Genomic DNA, 17,443 nt, shown 5'->3' on the forward strand with positions numbered 1-17,443 from the left:
ATGAGCATTCAGAACACTTCTCTTGTGTCCCAGACTCCCAACCACCGGGTAACCTAACCTGGACCTAGGAACTTTGAGGAAGATCGCCTGACTGGTCCATGATTTTGCTATGATAACGACACAACTCAGTTTCAAGTTTGGTGTTTTTTGCTGGCTGAGAGTTGTCTGAGTCTTGTACTTAGCTGGTGGCATCTGTTTAAGCCAACAACGTGAGCGTTGCTGTCACTGGGAGCATTCTCCAGAAATTTGCATCACCTCCTGCATCCACGCCTCTGAGGCATGTCAGTTTAAATATCCATGTAACCCATCTTTATCACCATCAGCATCTTGGTGTCATATAGGCCATTTTGAGCACAGAGTATATATGCAACCTAGGACATGCAAATGCGGTGCGACCACAAATCGATTGCATCCGCATACCACCTCCAGTACCCCCCCCCCCAAAAAAAAAATTCTACATCATCGCGAAAAACGACTTACAGGAGATGCTACATTGCGCGAGGTACACACATATATATCGTGCTGGGAGGCTACCTTATGTTGTACAACACCAAATGTGTCCTGGTCTCAAGCGCAAGATTTGGTCTTCTTTATTTCAGAAGCAGGTTGCCTGAAGTTCAAGGTTGGCCACTTATAATTGCATGGAGGGAGAGTCATGAAAGCGAAGAAGTCATATTACACGGATGGATAACATGATGCCATCGCCATCTGGAGAGGATGAGCCTTGAGGAGAATGAGATCACACAACATCGCAGCAATACTACCAAGTCTCCAAACAAGGCTACATGCAGCCTCAATCACGCACCAGCCAGCTTCCGCTGCCGTTCTCCGAACGTTGCACCGTGACACACAAGGTGCACAACAGAACAGCCAAGCGCTTTTCATCGTGATCTGATTCAGCATTGGCAATATGTGTGCTCTGCAATGATTCCAGCCCTCAGCTCTCCCAAGCAGGCCTGGTAGCTTCTAGAGAGGGATGGCCCAATTTACTGGGCAGGCCCCTACGCAGCGTAAGGCCAGATTGTCACTGTACTGTAGAACACTCGTGCCTATGCCGGACGCACAACACCCGTTCTACAACGCCCATGTATGTATGCGAACTTGCTTTTTCCTCGCTCTGTTGTCCATTGTCAAGATCCGCTATCTCAGCAATCTTATTCGTTGTTATGCGACCAGGAAGGCAAGCCACTATTGCTCTGGCTCACTCATTTGCGTCAGAGTTGTAATTTCATGGCTCTCGCTTCGTTTTGTATAAATTGAGGCATGAGGCTGATTCTCTGCTTTGTTCTCAGTTGGGTTTGAAAATCCGTCACCTCTGAACGATGACAAGTCGCACCGGGCCGAGCCTCCGTAAAGGTGATCCGACAGCCGGGAATGGGTATTTGGTAGGAAATAAACCTCGCGGTTCGGCAGCTGACAAGATGAAAAGTACCTTATCTGGGACATATGTACACGTACTATTTCCTCAACAGCAATATATGGGTTTGTGGAATGCTAGCCCGAAATCTCATACTGATGCCAACTCTTAACATTGGATCTAACGAGAACTATCCGGTTCACGGGAGGGATGAAGATCTGTCAATCTGGTCACGACCTACCGTTTCCAGCTCCATTGGACATCAGCAGAACCAGTACGAAGTACGTACATACACCTACACCTACGTGGGTGCTGGGACTGCCTGGGCTGGGCCTAGGCCCTGCTGGACATGGCATGGATGGGCGGGCGTGTTTTAGAGGACAAGAGACCATTCATCATTTCACCCAGGATCTGCCTAACATCTCTCCACCTAGAGATCGCGCCAGCTTTTCTTGGACCCTCCCTCTGCCTTTCTACCCCTGGCTACGGAGTAGAGCCCCAACCTCTTGTTTTCCTCCATTGGGCTATGTTTCAGAGGAACTTAACTCGCTAACTGGCGTCAAGATCAGTCCTTCGCGACGATGCGTGACTACGGGTGCTTTGAAGAGTTTTCAAGTCTTTAACTACTAAAGTAGACAGTCTTTTTTTCCACACTGCTTTAAGCCTGCTTTTTGAGGAGGTCTACTAGGTACAATTTCTCCCAACTACCGATCCACTATGGGGTCCATCGGCAACGACAGCTCATGTCTATTAGCGCGAACGTCAGGGAGCACTTAATTTCTCTTCAATCCCTGAGCATAAGGTAAGGGTCTGCATACAGAGTCATGTGACTTCGAACGTGACAGCTTTGAATACCTAGGTATACGTACGGAGTAGTAGGTAATCCATCCAATAGTTCCCTTGGATGAATTCAGACACTTTAGTAGAGTTGATACACATTACGTATCCATTACTCGTCTTGCTAGTCGAATAATAATAGGCTAAGAAACTGATATGACACTCAGCACAAGGACAACACTTCCTTAGTCATTATACCAAGTCTAGGTAGGTAGGTATCCGTAGTTCTTCTAGAATGATATTTGTCAAGGTTTCACTCTTAGCGCATCTGAACCGCTGCTAAGTGTCCGCTTGAGACAGTCCCTGAAGCTCATAACCCTTTTCCACATCCTCGTCCTATCCAAGACTAGCAGGGTCTCATTTCTCAACTGCTGTGATATCCAATGTAAGTCACATTCCGACTATGAATACTCAAGTGCAACACGGAATCACGCGCCACAATGAATTGTTACCTGTCCCTCAAGTCAAGATGGAATGGCTGGCTCCAGCTGCCACAGACAGAAGGAAAACTCCCTTGCCTCGCTACGTAGCGCATATGTGCATACACCAGAGACCAGCACCTGCTGAAGAGCGCATACCGTCTGCTTGTCTCACCTGCAGCTAAAGCCGCCTAGTCACAGTGATGCGATGTTGACTCGGTGTAATGATTCACAGTTGTGGAACAAACAATTGCGATTTTCTGAGACTGGAGGGAGGGACAGGCGCAGTGAAACATGGCCGTCAACCCGTATATGGGCTGAGACTGGTATTTGGTCTGACTATGAGTTTATCCTCATCTTATACGGTTAAGTCCAGTTCTCCAGACTCTGGCATTCCTTCCGGATTGGATTTTGTGCATAGCCAAATTAGTTATCCTCTATGACATTTCCTGACTGATCTCTGCGAAGTCTCAGAAGCAATATTGACCACGGGGCACCGTGATATCATCAAAATTGTTGGAAGGCTGGAGGCTTTGAACCTCCTGTGGCTGCTCCGAAGCCTCCAGCAATGCGACCGCATGACAGAGCCTTTCATGGAACTCACCTCCAAGTCAAAAGGGCCAAGAAGTTTACCAGCAAATATATCCCCGGGGGGCATCGGCAAGCAAATCATACTTGCCCTTTTTGATCAGTCCTCAATGTTCTACGGACGATGAACTATCGACTTGGACAATAGAGGCAGCGTGAAGGGTTGCTTTGAGTTCAATCGTTCCCTTTTTGAACGCCGTAGCTGACCTCACCCTGTAAGGAGATACTTAAACTAGATTCTCCAGGCCTGGTAGGAGAGGTACAGCCAGCCCGATGCACTACGCAGAGAATGTACTCTAGTCTTCTGAGGGACGAATTCTCTGTAGTTCCAACCGAATTTTCTTTATGTCTCTCGATCATTTAAGTGCTGTAATCTGAAGTCCGCGCCGTCTTCTGCATTTCTCTAAGCATCAGCCGAAGAGTTATTGAGAACAAGTAAAAAGTAAAACTGGTAAAACGGAAACTATTGATTATTAATGAAAACAAAAGATTTTGTCGGTGGAGAGGCTCGAACTCTCGACCTTTGGATAACTCTGACTTCTCGTCAGATCAATCTGATTCCAGATATGAGACCAACGCTCTAACCAACTGAGCCACACCGACTGTTTTTGACGCTTCCAGGCGTGGAAATGAGATAGAATACGGTCGCGAGATCCAGGGACAGGTCAACAACCTCCAATAATGGGCAGAGGCCTTTTGGAGACCGGTAGATCTCATAACTCTGCTGCCATTGAGTCTTCGATGTACCTCTAAACGCGGGGTGCGCTCTGTGTTTGATTCGGAGAAACGTGATCGGATTCTACGGGAGGTCACGCCGTGAGAATCATCACAACATCGGGAGAATTCGTGAAGCCAAATACGGAGTTTTGTCGTATTTCGGTGTTTAATGTGGCCTCGGTGTTGGAAGGGAAGATTGTTGGATATTGGATTGACTGCCACTGGAGGTGGTACGGGTTGTACCAAGAACGATAATGCATGATGTATGAGTGAGTGTTGAGTCAATGGGCCACCGAACTACAGGCACTTAACACAGTCATGCAATATGTCACGACAGTCAACTAACTTTGATTCCACACTCTACACATGCCACTAGATCAAGCAGAAATTTAAAGAGTTTAGCATAATACTACCGAGATCCAATTCATACTCATGAGTCGTATACATCGAGAGGCAAAAAGAAACATATTCCATCCAATCTATTCCATGAGTCGATCTTCAGGGTAACCATGCCAGCCCAGCAGGGCCAATGGAATTTGTATGACATGGGCTAATGGACTAACTTTTGAGCTGGACCCCAGCAACCAGTCAGTGGCTAATGACCCCGCACCTCCAAAAACCACACCTAATTGACCCCGCCAACTCAGTGCTCATCCTCCTGTATCGCTTCTGAGGCTCACGCTCGGCACAGTTGAGCTTTTTTGCCGCATGCGCTAACCTGTCCCTAGCTCACCACTCGTACCTCTGTGAGTCTGTGGTGGCCGTCTTCGGAACCCGTAGGCCAAAGAAAAAAAAAAAGCGGAAAATTTTCTTTGGACCAGACCTAGGGACCTCCCTGGAGAGCTACTTCTACTTCTACCGATCCTCCCACATGCTTTTAACTCTCTTCCCTTCCTCCTCCTCCTCCTTCACTCACTCCATCATCATCAATCTTAAAGAGTTCTACCACACTCACCAACAACATTCACAATGTCTCCCACAAACGCCGAGTATGCGCTCTCTCAGTCGCACAAGGAGGTGAGCTAGCTACCTTGCCTTCCCCCGCCATTGCCCCTCGTTCCATTGTCGAGGGTATACAAGATCCATTGACTCACACTCCTCTAGATGCTTGAGAAGTCTCTCCTCGACTCCGACCCCGAGGTCGCCTCCATTATGGTATGTCCTACTCAATTGAGCGTCTTGGCCATTTCCAGTCGACAATGACTTACACCCGCTGTAGAAGGATGAGATCAAGCGTCAGCGCGAGTCCATTATCCTCATCGCCTCCGAGAACATCACTTCCCGCGCTGTCTTCGATGCCCTTGGTTCCCCCATGTCCAACAAGTACTCTGAGGGTTACCCCGGTGCTCGTTACTATGGCGGCAACCAGCACATTGACCAGATCGAGCGTCTCTGCCAGCAGCGTGCTCTTGAGGCTTTCCACCTTGACTCCGAGAAGTGGGGTGTCAACGTCCAGTGCCTTTCTGGATCCCCTGCCAACCTCCAGGTCTACCAGGCCATCATGCCTGTCCACGGCCGTCTCATGGGTCTCGACCTTCCCCATGGTGGCCATCTGAGCCACGGTTACCAGACCCCACAGAAGAAGTGAGTTTGCCAACAGTTCATCACTCCCGTCACGCCTGTGGCAATATGCTAATCATACCCACAGGATCTCTGCTATCTCTACTTACTTTGAGACCATGCCTTACCGTGTCGACCTCGACACCGGCATCATTGACTATGATACTCTCCAGAAGAACGCCATCCTCTTCCGCCCCAAGGTCCTTGTTGCTGGTACATCTGCTTACTGCCGTCTCATTGACTACGAGCGCATGCGCAAGATCGCCGACTCTGTTGGTGCCTACCTTGTTGTCGATATGGCTCACATCTCCGGTCTCATTGCTGCCGAGGTCATCCCCACTCCCTTCAAGTACGCCGACATTGTCACAACCACCACCCACAAGTCTCTCCGTGGTCCCCGCGGTGCCATGATCTTCTTCCGCAAGGGTGTCCGCTCCGTCGATGCCAAGACCGGCAAGGAGACCCTCTACGACCTCGAGAACCCCATCAACTTCTCCGTCTTCCCCGGTCACCAGGGTGGCCCTCACAACCACACCATCACTGCTCTGGCTGTTGCCCTGAAGCAGGCTGCCAGCCCCGACTTCAAGGCCTACCAGGAGAAGGTTATCTCCAACGCCAAGACCCTGGAGAACACTTTCAAGACTCTTGGCCACAAGCTCGTCTCTGACGGAACTGACAGCCACATGGTCCTCGTCGACCTTCGCCAGCACAACCTGGACGGCGCCCGTGTTGAGGCCGTCCTTGAGCAGATCAACATTGCCTGCAACAAGAACTCCATCCCCGGTGACAAGTCTGCTCTCACCCCTTGCGGTATCCGTATTGGTACCCCCGCCATGACTTCTCGTGGCTTCGGAGAGAAGGAGTTTGAGCGTGTCGGCAAGTACATCGATGAGGCTATCAAGATCTGCAAGGAGGAGCAGGCTGCTCTCCCCAAGGAGGCCAACAAGCTCAAGGACTTCAAGGCTCGCGTCGCCAGCGGTGAGGTCCAGAAGATCAACGACCTCAAGAAGGAGATTGCCTCTTGGTGCAACGACTTCCCTCTTCCCGTCGAGGGCTGGCGTCTGGATGCCGGCATCTAAGATGCTGTAGACATGATTGCTCCTCCAAAGGTCATCCATCTCTCAACATGATGTGGTGCCTTTACTCACCAACACGCATTTAACATGGATGAGGCAAATGGCGAAACGTTCAACAAGCATGCATTTCATCACGGCGCAGATACCTAGTTTGTTTTTTTGGTCAGGGCTTTTTTTTCAGGTCGGGATATATAAGCATCCTTCAACACGAGATGGAATCGCTGGAAAAAAGGTAGTGGGAGTTGGGTTATGTTAATGATATCTGAGATGGTTATTTCCTCTCTCTAGCTGTTTTGTCACTCTACCCACTGGGTTGGAATCAAGATCAGTTGGAAATGCACTCGACACTGAGTAGCATGCAGCTAAATAAATTCAATGGCTGAAGCAAAGGACATTCGTCTTATCTGGTCCGTGAAAGTGTTCCGACTTGAGAACAGCAATAGTTTCCAAGTGGGATCTCAGCCTTGACCCTCTTCATTTGGTGTTAACAAAAACTGGTAACTTCATATGCAAGCTGTGAGATGTGGGTTAGCAAGACACAAGTAACAGCACGTTGAGGTATTTGAAACTGACCACGAGAAAGGTCAGAGGCTCGTCATCCATTATATACAAATTGCAACTGCTGACACATCGTTTGTTTACTCAACATCACAACACAACATTGGTAGCTTGCCTCCATGTTCAATCATCGCTTAATCCTCTATTTGCTGCTTCTCAACCGCATACATATCCCATTCGGCCCTGGATCCAAGGTTTTTCGTCTCATAAAACAACTGCTTAACCTTTTCGCCACCAGTCCATCCATCCAGGTCCTTTCTAAGAAAGAGAAAAACGACAATGAGGTCTGTATATAATAAACGCAACATCCTGTCGTGCACCGCGACGTACTCGTGCCCATCCTCATTAATCCGTCAGGTGTTGACCTTTCCTATACGCCGGCTAGCTATCAATAGTCAAACCACCCACATAATTAATGCCTGCTTTTGGTTGTCCGAAGGAAATCACGACGTGGAAGGCACTCGCACAACATATCGTGTACGAGTGGTAAAGTTAGGTACAATGACCTTTCGTCTTCTCATGTATCGAATAAGCAAGTGCTGTGCCAACCCCAGAGCTCCGAATAGAAACGACCGGTAAAAGAAAGAGACAGGAACGCCTTGGATGGATGATTTATTGAGTGGTTGCTCATATGAAAGATAAAAGAATAGCGACAAAACCAAAGACCAGCTTCCAAAGACCATAAATTGTTTGCCGGGGTATGTAAAAGGACGTCAATACCAAAGTGTATGAAAAGTAGTACATGATTTATATGAAAAGTAAGTTGTAAGGCACTGGCACAACAGAGTGGGTGCATGTCTGCGAGAGCGGGCATGGTATGGTGTCTATGGGGGACACCAAACTCTCGAATAGTTTATAGTTGCCTGAGGCGTTGCACGCCACTACGGAGCAATGCTTTCTGGGCTCATCATGCCGACAGTGTCGTCCTTGTCTGTTTGACTGGCGTTGCCCTGACTATGCATGCTGTCCTGCCTCTCCATGTTTGGAGCCAAAGCAAGAACTGCAGGGTTGGGGGCCGAGCCAGCAGCTGCACTCATGGACTTCTTCTTGCCAGGGGTAGTACCTGGCGCGCCCTTCTCAGGTGATGCGTTTGCATTGGCTTTGGCCTCGGCAGCGGCAGCTTCCATCTTCTTCTTCTTCTTAGCGAGTGCCAATTGCTCCTTAGGAGATCGTTTCTGAGCGGTTACAATCTTTCCACTCGCGCCCAACCGTGGACGAGGTTTCTTTTGCTTGGTAGGCAGGTCTTCGTCCTCCACAAGGGGCTGATCGCCATTAGCGTGCAGCTTAGCCAGGAAGAAGTTCTTGACCAGGCCAATTTGTTCCTGAATGTTCTCCTTAGTGACTGGCTCTGAAGAAGGCAGTGGCTCAAAGAGATCAGTGGCTGCTTCGCCAGTCGTCTGTGTCTGCATCTGGTATTGGTTGCGAACTCTAGTTTGCAAAAGATGCAAGGGTACTGAGATCATATCAAGACCCATCTCCTTATCCAGACCCAAGGCCCGGAAACCAAAGAAATCTTCACCGAGGTCCTCAGCAAAGTCACCACTGACGAATTGCTCACTGCCGTCTTTGAAAGCACCAACCCCATCAGTTCCGGCATCTTGAGCCAGAGCAGGTCGTAGTAGGTCAGTGAGATGAAGCTTCATCCGCTCATGCAGAGCATCCAACTTGGTACTCAAACGATCGAGCTCATCCTTCGCGTACAATTCCAACGAACTGATGTCGTGACCATTCTCGTCCAGGGTGTGGAGGATGACTTCCTCGGGAGTAAACCTGGGCTGAAATTTGGACCCTTGAGCATGCGCCGGAGATGGCTTCTTTTCTGACTCGTTGTAAACATTAAAAGTGCGGCACAGCTTCTGAAAGTAATCTGATGCAACGCTGGTGAAGGCGTCCATGGCGGACGGCTGAAGCTCCTCGAATCCAGTATGGTAGAGGACTTTGGCAATCGAGCGCTTGAGAGCGTTTTGGCATGTTTCGGGGGCCATTACAGGACCGTCATCGCTGATGAAATGAGGTTCAATATCCTGTTCCACGAAGGGATCCGAGTTTGACTTGGGAAATTGGTTTGTATACACCTATATAACATTAGTAAATGAGTAGGACCCATCATGGTTCGGACATACCTGAGTTTGAACTTGCATCTGCTTGATAACCGAGATTCTGGTTGCAAGTTTCCTTGTCTCTTGGATCTGATGAATATTCTCGTCCATCTTCTTCGTTAGACGACTTGTTGGTGCTGTAAATGACCCAGGCGGCACCAGGCGTAGAAACTCCTCGTGCTGGTTGATAACTTTCCCTTCTCCGTCTTCAACCCATTGAAGTCTGGGGTGAATATCTGGTATATTGCTCAACGTATCATAGTAGTCGGGTATCACCTTAGCCTCTTCTTCCTCGATTTCCTCGGCCAAGGTCTCAGTTGGCTTTGTTGCCGAATCTTCAGAAGCCACAGCTGTAGAGTTTGCTTGAGAATGAGTAATGATACCTTCTGCCTCTGCCTCCCTTTGCCGCTTGAGAAATCGACGCATACCAGCCTTGGAGCGAACGAGTGCAGGGGCTTCAGTGTTAAACTTGTTGTCCTTGAAAAGTTGGAATCGCTCCTTGGCAACCAGAGCTCGATCCTTCTTAGTAGTTTGCTTCCATACTTTGTACTCTTCATCCTCAAAGGCCTGCTCGGCAGCTTCACCAAACGCCGAGTTCAGTGCCAGGCCATTGATACTTGGCCCATCAATGTCCATGGCATCGGCGTTGCTCCCCATTCCGGAATGGCCGTTAAGTCCGCTTGGTGTGAGGGAACCGGCAATCGGTGGAGTGGCAAAGCCATTGCTGCCGTCAACCTCTGAGCCTTCTCGGACTTTTCCCAGAAGCCCATTTACTTGAAGAATGGGCTTCTGATCTATTGCTGGTGTGTCCTCTTTCTGATCGTTTGGGGCCTTTCGTGCCTTGCTTGTCCCCTTTGCACCAGCTTTGCGACCTCGTGAAGACATAATGGGCTCGTCATCGGAATCCTCTCCAGCATCGTCGTCTCCGCCATTCTGTTTCCGCCGTTCTTCTGCCTCAACCTCCGCTCGAGAGCGGATGACAAGGTCTGGTATCAATGGAATAAGTTTCTCTGCTTCCTTTCTCATTCCATTGGCCATGCGTCGTAGAGGGTGATTCATATCTTGGTTGTACCTGAGGCAATTGTCCCAGATCAAGTTAAGATCCACAACAAAATCAGCCTTGGATTTGTAAGTCAGACTTTTCAACTTCTTAGTCATTGTGCCGAGATCCATGGGGTTTTTGATGACTAGAGGTAAATTAGTTTCGTCAGTGGCATGAGACTGTTCGTGGTTTCTCACAATTGTAGTAGTCTGGAGCATCCCTCTTGTTGACCCTTGTCAGAAAAGGAGTGGAATATTCCGTATGCGCCTTGAGTTCTGTCAAGACCTTTTCTAAAGCCTCGTACAATTCCTCCTGGTTCACATTCTCCTCGCTGGCCCATTTACTCCTATTTTTGCGGACCTCGTTCATCAGGAGCCTAAGTTCGGCATCAGAGGCGCGAACCTGATCTCGCTTCATGTCGATGCGAGCGATGAGATGTTTCAGTGTTAGGCTAGAAGCACCGAGATTGGCGCTGCTGAGTGAGCCTTGGTTGGGAACAGCGCTATGGTTATTGATTGGATGATGGTTGTGATCCATCTCGGCCTGGAGCTGCTTCTCAGAATCTTCAAGTTGTTGTTGTTCTAGCATAGCGGCATGGTCATTCTCCAAGGTGTGAAAGATGGTGTGGAAACTCCTCCGAGCGGCAGCTTCGGTAGCTGTACGAGCTTCCTCAAGTTTCTTGATGGCATCTTCACCATCTTTATCTTTCGACTGTGAGCCATCTTGATCCTTGGATTTGTCACCATGCTTGCTTGGTGATGTCACCGAATGAACAGGTGAGCTCCCTGATTTGGATGGCGACAGTAACGTATTGGCAGGAGCTCCAGCAGAATGAGGTTTCGATGCTGATTGCGAAGGCTCGTCATCTTCTTCGTCGTCATCATCATCGTCATAGTCGTCCTCATCGATGGTGCGCTTCGCTTTCTTTAAGGGGGGTTCCTTGATTGGCTCGTGGTCGGTTGTGGGAGGGATAATGTTTGCGGAGGGGGGCGGAGAACGTCGTAGAGCAGATATCGCGGGATAATTATAAGAACCATCTTCGGAGAAGAGCAACGCGACCTTGTCCTCAGTCTTGCGATATAAATCCGCAAATAGGGCGCGTCGGTTCTCTTCTTCGATGTCAAGTGGTGCCTCAGGCATCAGCACACTTGGATTATCAATAGGAGTCTGAGTTCGCGCAGGGACATCATCGAGATGCGATACGCTCCTATTACTGTTGGTATGGTGCAAATAGGGAGGTTGCCAGGCGGGCTGGCCGTTGGTGATGGACATGATGGACCCAGGGCGATGATAGCGACAACGGGGCGCGAGTCGCCATGCGCAACAAGATGCGCTCGCGTGCGGCGGGACCGAGGGCGATTGGTGAGCTCAAGACCACATGGGACAAACGAGAGGCATCGGCAGAGATGGCGTATAAGATTTGTTGATTATATGGCAAGCGGAGGGTGGTGTTTTGATGGATCGCGTTCTGCCGTTTTGTCGTCTGTTCAAGAGGTGAGGTTGATGATTTGGGGGGAGCCTTGTCAGGTACCTTTCCCGAAGCGGAGAGTTTTCCCTGAGTGAGCGCGCGCTGGACCGACTCGTGGGGGAATCTCGCGGGGAGAGTTACGGGTACTAGGGACCTGAAGAGGCTGAGGTTATAGGCGGGTCAGTGTAGGTGATTGGAGAGTCGCCTCGAGTCTAAATTCTCCTCTCTCTACTCCGTACTGAAACTATTGATCGGTATAGCAATCCCTTTGTTCGCTTGATTGTCCGGTCTTCGGCACACTCCCTTCTCATTGATTATCCACAATGTATTCCGTACCTAGTACCTACAGAGGACCTGCTTCGGCCCCGAGGGTGCCCGGAGCCCAGATATCTTTGTCAGCAAATCACGTGCCGGACATATCTTGAAAGCTCTTGGTAGGTCCTCAGTAGGTAAACAAGCCTACGAGCAGGTCGAAATTGAAATTGAAGACAAGCAACGTCTGAGAGTTCAACTTTTAGCATGTCTATCCTCAGGGATCATCATAAGGAATTCAGCACACGCTTCCCTATATGTGAATCGGGTATCGAGCCCCTTCACCAAGGGGTGTAGGTACCGGTATTACTAGTAGTGACAATGAATGTATGTATACAAACAATGCAATACACATCCCTGTCTCCACAAACCATTGATGAAGAACGACGCCATCTTTCTAGATCACCCCAGATATTATCTGTAGCCAGTGATACACAAGATCGAGGAGTATGGGGGGGGGGCATGCCTGCATCTGTGCCTGTGCCTAGCAAGCCCAGAATGGGGCCCCCAATGAGACCACCAAAGTACCTTTATCAAACTCCAAGTTGTAGCCCGCCTTGCAACCTCCCAATGCATGAAGGATGACGGTGTTCCTTGAAGCAGCCTTGCATCAGTGCAATGTTTTTGGTTGTCTGCAGTCTGGTTAATTTTTGTATGATCACACAAAAACTCACAGCCTGAAGCTTCATGACCAGGTAGGTATGCTATCAAAGGTTGAAGAAGTGATCTACTGCAACTCGGCATGAGGGAGCAGGAAAACTTCTGGCTTTAAACTTGGGTGCCAAAACAAAACCGTCTAAGGAAATACAGAATATATAGTGATTTCACTTAAGTCTTTTTGTCGCTTAAGATGGAGGTCCTCAGTTTATCTTGTACCCATTGCTGGGGTCTGGGGTAGCACAAGTGTCCGGGCACGTTACACTCTTCTTGATTCCATTGGATGGATGACCTGGCAAACCCCTGTTTAATCAAAGTTCACGCACTGCCACAGTTGTTAGACGAGCTCACGAGCCCCGCCACAAGGGCTATGGTTGTCACTCAGCTCCCAACATGGAGGAGAGCTCCACGCTTTCATTTTCTCCAACTGCCTGCCTTGCCTACCTACTACTCGGCCAAAGCTCTAATTCCTAGTCTTCTGCAACGAATTATCACAACCTGTCCGGCTTTGCTTTCGCAGAAGAACAGGCATTTGTTCCGAACGAGACGCCACTTTTGGAGAACCGAGTACTCTCTTATACGAAATTGGAGGTTAAAGACTCCGTTAGACCTATCAAGCTCAACTCCAGCTACGGGACTCTCCATGATGCGAATACGACTCCCAGTTGCAGGTACGTCATGGCATTATGCCCGAGTCGCCTCAGTGTTGTCAATGGACTGGCGTCCCATTCTGGGATCAATTTTTAGAACTCAAACACATGATCATTGGCCGTGAACCAAACTAATAGCTTGCTAGGCGTCTTCCTGCTCCTCCTCCTCATTGCCGCCTACGCTGGACTGACTTCAATACAACTTGGTCAATATGTCAACGACAAGGTGTTGCACTTCACCACCTTCTTTGCGCTTACCGTTGTGTTTTACTGGGTTGTCGATACGAACCGAAGACGTGTTATGAATATGACTTTGGTCGTTTGCACAATCGTTCTTGGTGTTGGTTCCGAATTCGTCCAAAGCTTCCTCGATAACGGTCGGGAGTTTGATCTGTACGACATCATTGCAAATGTGATAGGAAGCTTATTAGGTGTTGGCCTTTGCTCGTGGTACCACAAGCGTATGCTTGAGCGCAAGCGACGTAGACGTTACAGTGCTGTTCCTGGCGAAGAGCAGGGCGATGTTGAGCTCGGCGAAGGCCACGAGTCCGGCGTTATGGAAGGCAACAGCCGCTCTCAGACATTGGAAGAAGAGGTGGACAACTGGGACGAGAACGAGATCGATGATGACTGGGACGAGGACGAAACACACGAGACTTCAACCAACACCAAGGCGTTGGAAACCAACGCGGACAATGGTGATTTGGGAGATACAAAGAAGCGAATGGACTAACACGACCGATAAGCTTAGCTATGGTCATGTAGATGCTATGCCACGACTTATGACTGGATGGCCCCGCACGATTTATGTTCAACTTGATTACATTGTGTTTGGTGGCTTGGTGACTTCTTGGTATCAAATGAGCCAAACAAGAATATCCATTGTTTTCCCATGTTGGAAATGATATCGATGCTGAACTGACCTAGGAATTATTTTCGCCTTGACGCGTCTCATTCTGATATGGCTAAATTATACGTCTCATGGATAATGCAGACTTTGGGAAAAAGTCAACTTCCAGCTATAATAGCAACTGCATGGGGTGTGACTAGCCCACGATGGAAGTGTTGCTTATAAACTTTGATTTGTGTTCCTTTCCTCTATCCTGTGGCGCCATTTCATGGGGTTGTTTGGAAGAAATGCAGCTGACGAAGAAACAGCGACATAATTATGGTCGTTGAGGGGACCATGCTTATAAGAAAGTGCGGATTCCCAATCTCTGATGTACAGCAATTCAGTTTCTTGACTGACTTTGGTTGGCCCTTTGGAGTCAGGATCAGGATCTCCCTCAGAAGTAGATGGGGTTACCACCGCTGCTGATATTTCGGACATGGGCTCTTCGCCAGCATCAGACGAGGCTACTAGTTCCGCTAATGTTGTGGCCACAAGACTATCATCGGGAGAAAAGAAGTCTACTAAATGCGGTGACGCTTTGAGCTTGTATGAAATCCGATCTCTTTCCGGGTCCTGACGGGCGGAACCTGAAGCTGACGCTGACTTCTGGGGAAGAGGAAGACCATTCCCAACTGCTCCATGCTGGGCAGGAAGACGGCGAGGACGATGCGCTAGATATGCAGGCTCAGGGCGCGTTCTGCTATGCCACTGCCGTCCGTTGTTATAGGCCGTGGGCACTTGCGGTATCTGGTATCGTTCTTTGGTAAGGCAGTCTGCTATTGTTTTGGAATCCTCGGGGCTGTCCATCTCCTGATAGGTAAGTCCCAAATCTATTGGAAGTTAGCAACGCCAGTTTGAACGGATACTGTGAGTGTTTGATCTAGGTTACAAGCCTTCGCCATAAGATGATGTGCTCGGTCCCGGGTTTTCCTGTTGAGGAAGCATAGCGATCACACGTGCAGAGCCTCGAAGACGAGCTGTTATGCGAAGACACCCTAGGGCCAATGGAATACAATAGGGGCAACTGTTCAGAGGATTTGGCAGATAAACTTGAGAGAAATGGTCTCGATCAATGAGAAAACAGGGTATTATAAGTTGAGAGACTTCAGAGGAGGGTTTCGATGTCACTTTATATTTAACAATAAGACTAAAGTATAAGCTAAGTTTCAGGAATGCAAGGTCAAACGGCGATAGCTATCTTTGATAGGTAGCTATTTTGTCAGTCTCAGGATAACTGCAAAGCTTTTTGTGAACAAGCTTTGTGATAATCACTTGAGGCAAAAGTTAGGACCTTTACGCTTCGGCCAGGCCGCATGTACCCAGAGAAAGATCGCATATAATTTCACCGCGATTCAATGCAAGCCTGATAAGTCCATTGGGATCAGGGATCTAACAAGACTCGTTACTGGCCAGTACTCACATCGATGCGTGTTCTTGTGAGCGCTTCTGTTCGGGGATGTACCTGGCTCAGTCCTTGAGCAAGTCAGAGCATATCGATCGTTTTGCTAGCAACCCAACTCTGATAGCTGAGATTAACTAAATGTTTGCGCCAGGTTTGACTCAGCGTCATGCAACTCTTGGGCTAAAACACACCAGCTTGTCTGTCATATAAGTGATGATGAAGCCTTTATTAGGGTTCCGTAAACTCATGAGGTTGATCACTGAAAGGAGGATAAGAAAACTAAATATTGGGAAATGGAAAGCGATTTATACGAATCAATGGTGGCCATTGGCCTTGTGACTATAGTATTCTGTTACTTTGGAGAAGGGTACTGTGCACTTAAGTTTATTCAATACCTGAGGTCAAAGTCAAGGTGAGTGCCCCCACCTTCACCGTTGACCGAGCTAGGTGAGCCCCCACTGACGAAATGCTCCAAGTCGCAAAACCCGCCCATGCCTAACCCCAGCTTCAAACAGCTACCTCGTCTCGCCCGAATACCTAAATCGACACCGACAAGATGGCGTCAAAAGGAAAAGAGGCAGCGCAAAGGTAAGAGGCCAAAGAAACTCAACCCAACCTCTCATGAAATTGAAGACACAAGCTTACCCCCACATAGTAAAGATGCTACGCCGACAAACCCACGGGGCATCCCCTATGCTCCGTTCGTCGACAAGGTCGAGGACTATGTGTCTACCCGTGACGACGTCGAACCCACTCTACGAAGCTTCCAAGAAATGATATCGTGAGTCAAATTTTGTCGAGAAGCTTTAGGACGACACACGCCCTCAAATGCACGCTCTCTTCAGCTTGCAATGCAGGCATTGGCGCTGACTCTGGATGGTGGGGTAGGAAATACCAATTCATGGAGATGAACCTACAGAAGCGAATGGGTGGCCTCAAGGAAAAGATCCCGGATATCCAGAAGACTCTTGACTCGGTCAAGTTTTTGAAATTAAGAAAGGTGTGCACGTGCAGCGCGTTCCTGGACAAAGCGGAACTGATGCTTGATGTAGGATGACGACGAGGCGATAGATACGACGTTTGAACTAAACGACACTCTCTACTCGAAGGCGAAGATTCCAGCGACAGATGAGGTCTACATCTGGCTAGGAGTAACGCCCCCTTATCGCCAAATTTGGCAGCAGGAAGCTGACATTCTACAGGCGAATGTGATGCTCTCGTACCCCATAGACGAGGCAGAGACACTATTGAGCTCCAAGCTATCCACGGCAAAGACCAGCTTGTCTAACTGCGAAGAAGACCTGGATTTTCTCCGCGAACAAATTACGGTAAGTTTGAGAGCCTTCGCTACCAGGCTGACCGTCACTGACCATGCCGTAGACGATGGAGGTTGCTATAGCAAGAGTTTACAACTGGGAGGTTGTGCAGAAGCGAAAGGACAAGGTCGAGGAGGAGGCAGAGAAGAAGAAAGGGAAGTCCCAAGGCGAATAATTCAAAAGAAGAGGTCCTTCTGGTATCTGATGTGTCCATGAAATGTTAAACTGCAAAAAGTAGAGTAAAAATGAGAAGAATACCAAACTCTTTGCCAGCAGAGGTTTGTTGTTTTGGTAAATCATGAGAATTAGCAAGGGATCTAGCGCATCAAAAGTACCACGCGAATTGTTAGGCAGACGCTTTGCTTTGGAAGAAATACATAAATTCAATAACATCATGAGAAATCCCGATGTACGCAGGCGCATTTATGAAGTTATGAAGCTAATAATAAGGGACCTACGTAGCCTACCTCGTCTTGGTGGAGGAGCTGAAGCG

General features: G+C 48.8%; 5 protein-coding genes and 1 non-coding gene across 10 annotated transcripts; 3 read left to right on the forward strand and 3 right to left on the reverse strand.

Moving 5' to 3' along the window:
• Positions 1–3,694: 3,694 nt before the first annotated feature.
• FVEG_15577 lies at positions 3,695–3,804 on the reverse strand. Its single transcript has one exon. It is a non-coding gene; the product is annotated as a tRNA-Met (tRNA).
• A 697-nt stretch (positions 3,805–4,501) lies between these two features.
• FVEG_04963 (serine hydroxymethyltransferase, cytosolic) lies at positions 4,502–7,387 on the forward strand. 2 transcript variants are annotated; one of them, XM_018892933.1, is made up of 4 exons: positions 4,502–4,935; positions 5,023–5,073; positions 5,138–5,502; positions 5,567–7,387. In XM_018892933.1, exons 1-4 carry the CDS (start codon positions 4,888–4,890, stop codon positions 6,555–6,557), a joined length of 1,455 nt encoding a protein of 484 aa, XP_018749725.1. In that variant the 5' UTR covers positions 4,502–4,887; the 3' UTR covers positions 6,558–7,387. The 2 variants fall into 2 exon arrangements, with proteins under 2 accessions (XP_018749725.1, XP_018749726.1); XM_018892934.1 differs by having other exon boundaries at positions 5,023–5,502.
• Positions 7,092–11,791, reverse strand: FVEG_04964 (transcriptional activator SPT7). The gene is made up of 3 exons (XM_018892935.1): positions 10,451–11,791; positions 9,236–10,398; positions 7,092–9,187 (listed from the first exon to the last, which is right to left on the reverse strand). Exons 1-3 carry the CDS (start codon positions 11,523–11,525, stop codon positions 7,994–7,996), a joined length of 3,432 nt encoding a protein of 1,143 aa, XP_018749727.1. The 5' UTR covers positions 11,526–11,791; the 3' UTR covers positions 7,092–7,993.
• A 1,256-nt stretch (positions 11,792–13,047) lies between these two features.
• FVEG_04965 (hypothetical protein) lies at positions 13,048–15,540 on the forward strand. Of its 2 annotated transcripts, XM_018892937.1 has the most exons (3): positions 13,048–13,361; positions 13,487–14,778; positions 14,848–15,540. In XM_018892937.1, exons 1-2 carry the CDS (start codon positions 13,061–13,063, stop codon positions 14,071–14,073), a joined length of 888 nt encoding a protein of 295 aa, XP_018749729.1. In that variant the 5' UTR covers positions 13,048–13,060; the 3' UTR covers positions 14,074–14,778; positions 14,848–15,540. The 2 variants fall into 2 exon arrangements, with proteins under 2 accessions (XP_018749729.1, XP_018749728.1); XM_018892936.1 differs by having other exon boundaries at positions 13,487–15,540.
• FVEG_15578 (hypothetical protein) lies at positions 14,410–15,039 on the reverse strand (the record flags this gene model as incomplete). The annotated part of the gene is made up of 1 exon (XM_018904741.1): positions 14,410–15,039. The coding sequence occupies one exon, from the start codon at positions 15,037–15,039 to the stop codon at positions 14,410–14,412; it is 630 nt and encodes a 209-aa protein (XP_018749730.1).
• A 568-nt stretch (positions 15,541–16,108) lies between the features above and the next one.
• On the forward strand, positions 16,109–17,358 carry FVEG_04966 (hypothetical protein). 3 transcript variants are annotated; one of them, XM_018892939.1, is made up of 6 exons: positions 16,109–16,222; positions 16,290–16,464; positions 16,523–16,634; positions 16,687–16,785; positions 16,837–16,962; positions 17,015–17,358. In XM_018892939.1, coding segments are annotated over exons 2-6 (450 nt in total). In that variant the 5' UTR covers positions 16,109–16,222; positions 16,290–16,462; the 3' UTR covers positions 17,126–17,358. The 3 variants fall into 3 exon arrangements, with proteins under 3 accessions (XP_018749732.1, XP_018749731.1, XP_018749733.1); XM_018892938.1 differs by having other exon boundaries at positions 16,290–16,415; XM_018892940.1 differs by having other exon boundaries at positions 16,290–16,634.
• The last annotated feature ends 85 nt before the right edge of the window (positions 17,359–17,443 follow it).

The sequence above is a fragment of the Fusarium verticillioides genome, chromosome 4 (assembly GCF_000149555.1).
Source record: "Fusarium verticillioides 7600 chromosome 4, whole genome shotgun sequence".
Taxonomy (NCBI): Eukaryota; Fungi; Ascomycota; class Sordariomycetes; order Hypocreales; family Nectriaceae; genus Fusarium; species Fusarium verticillioides.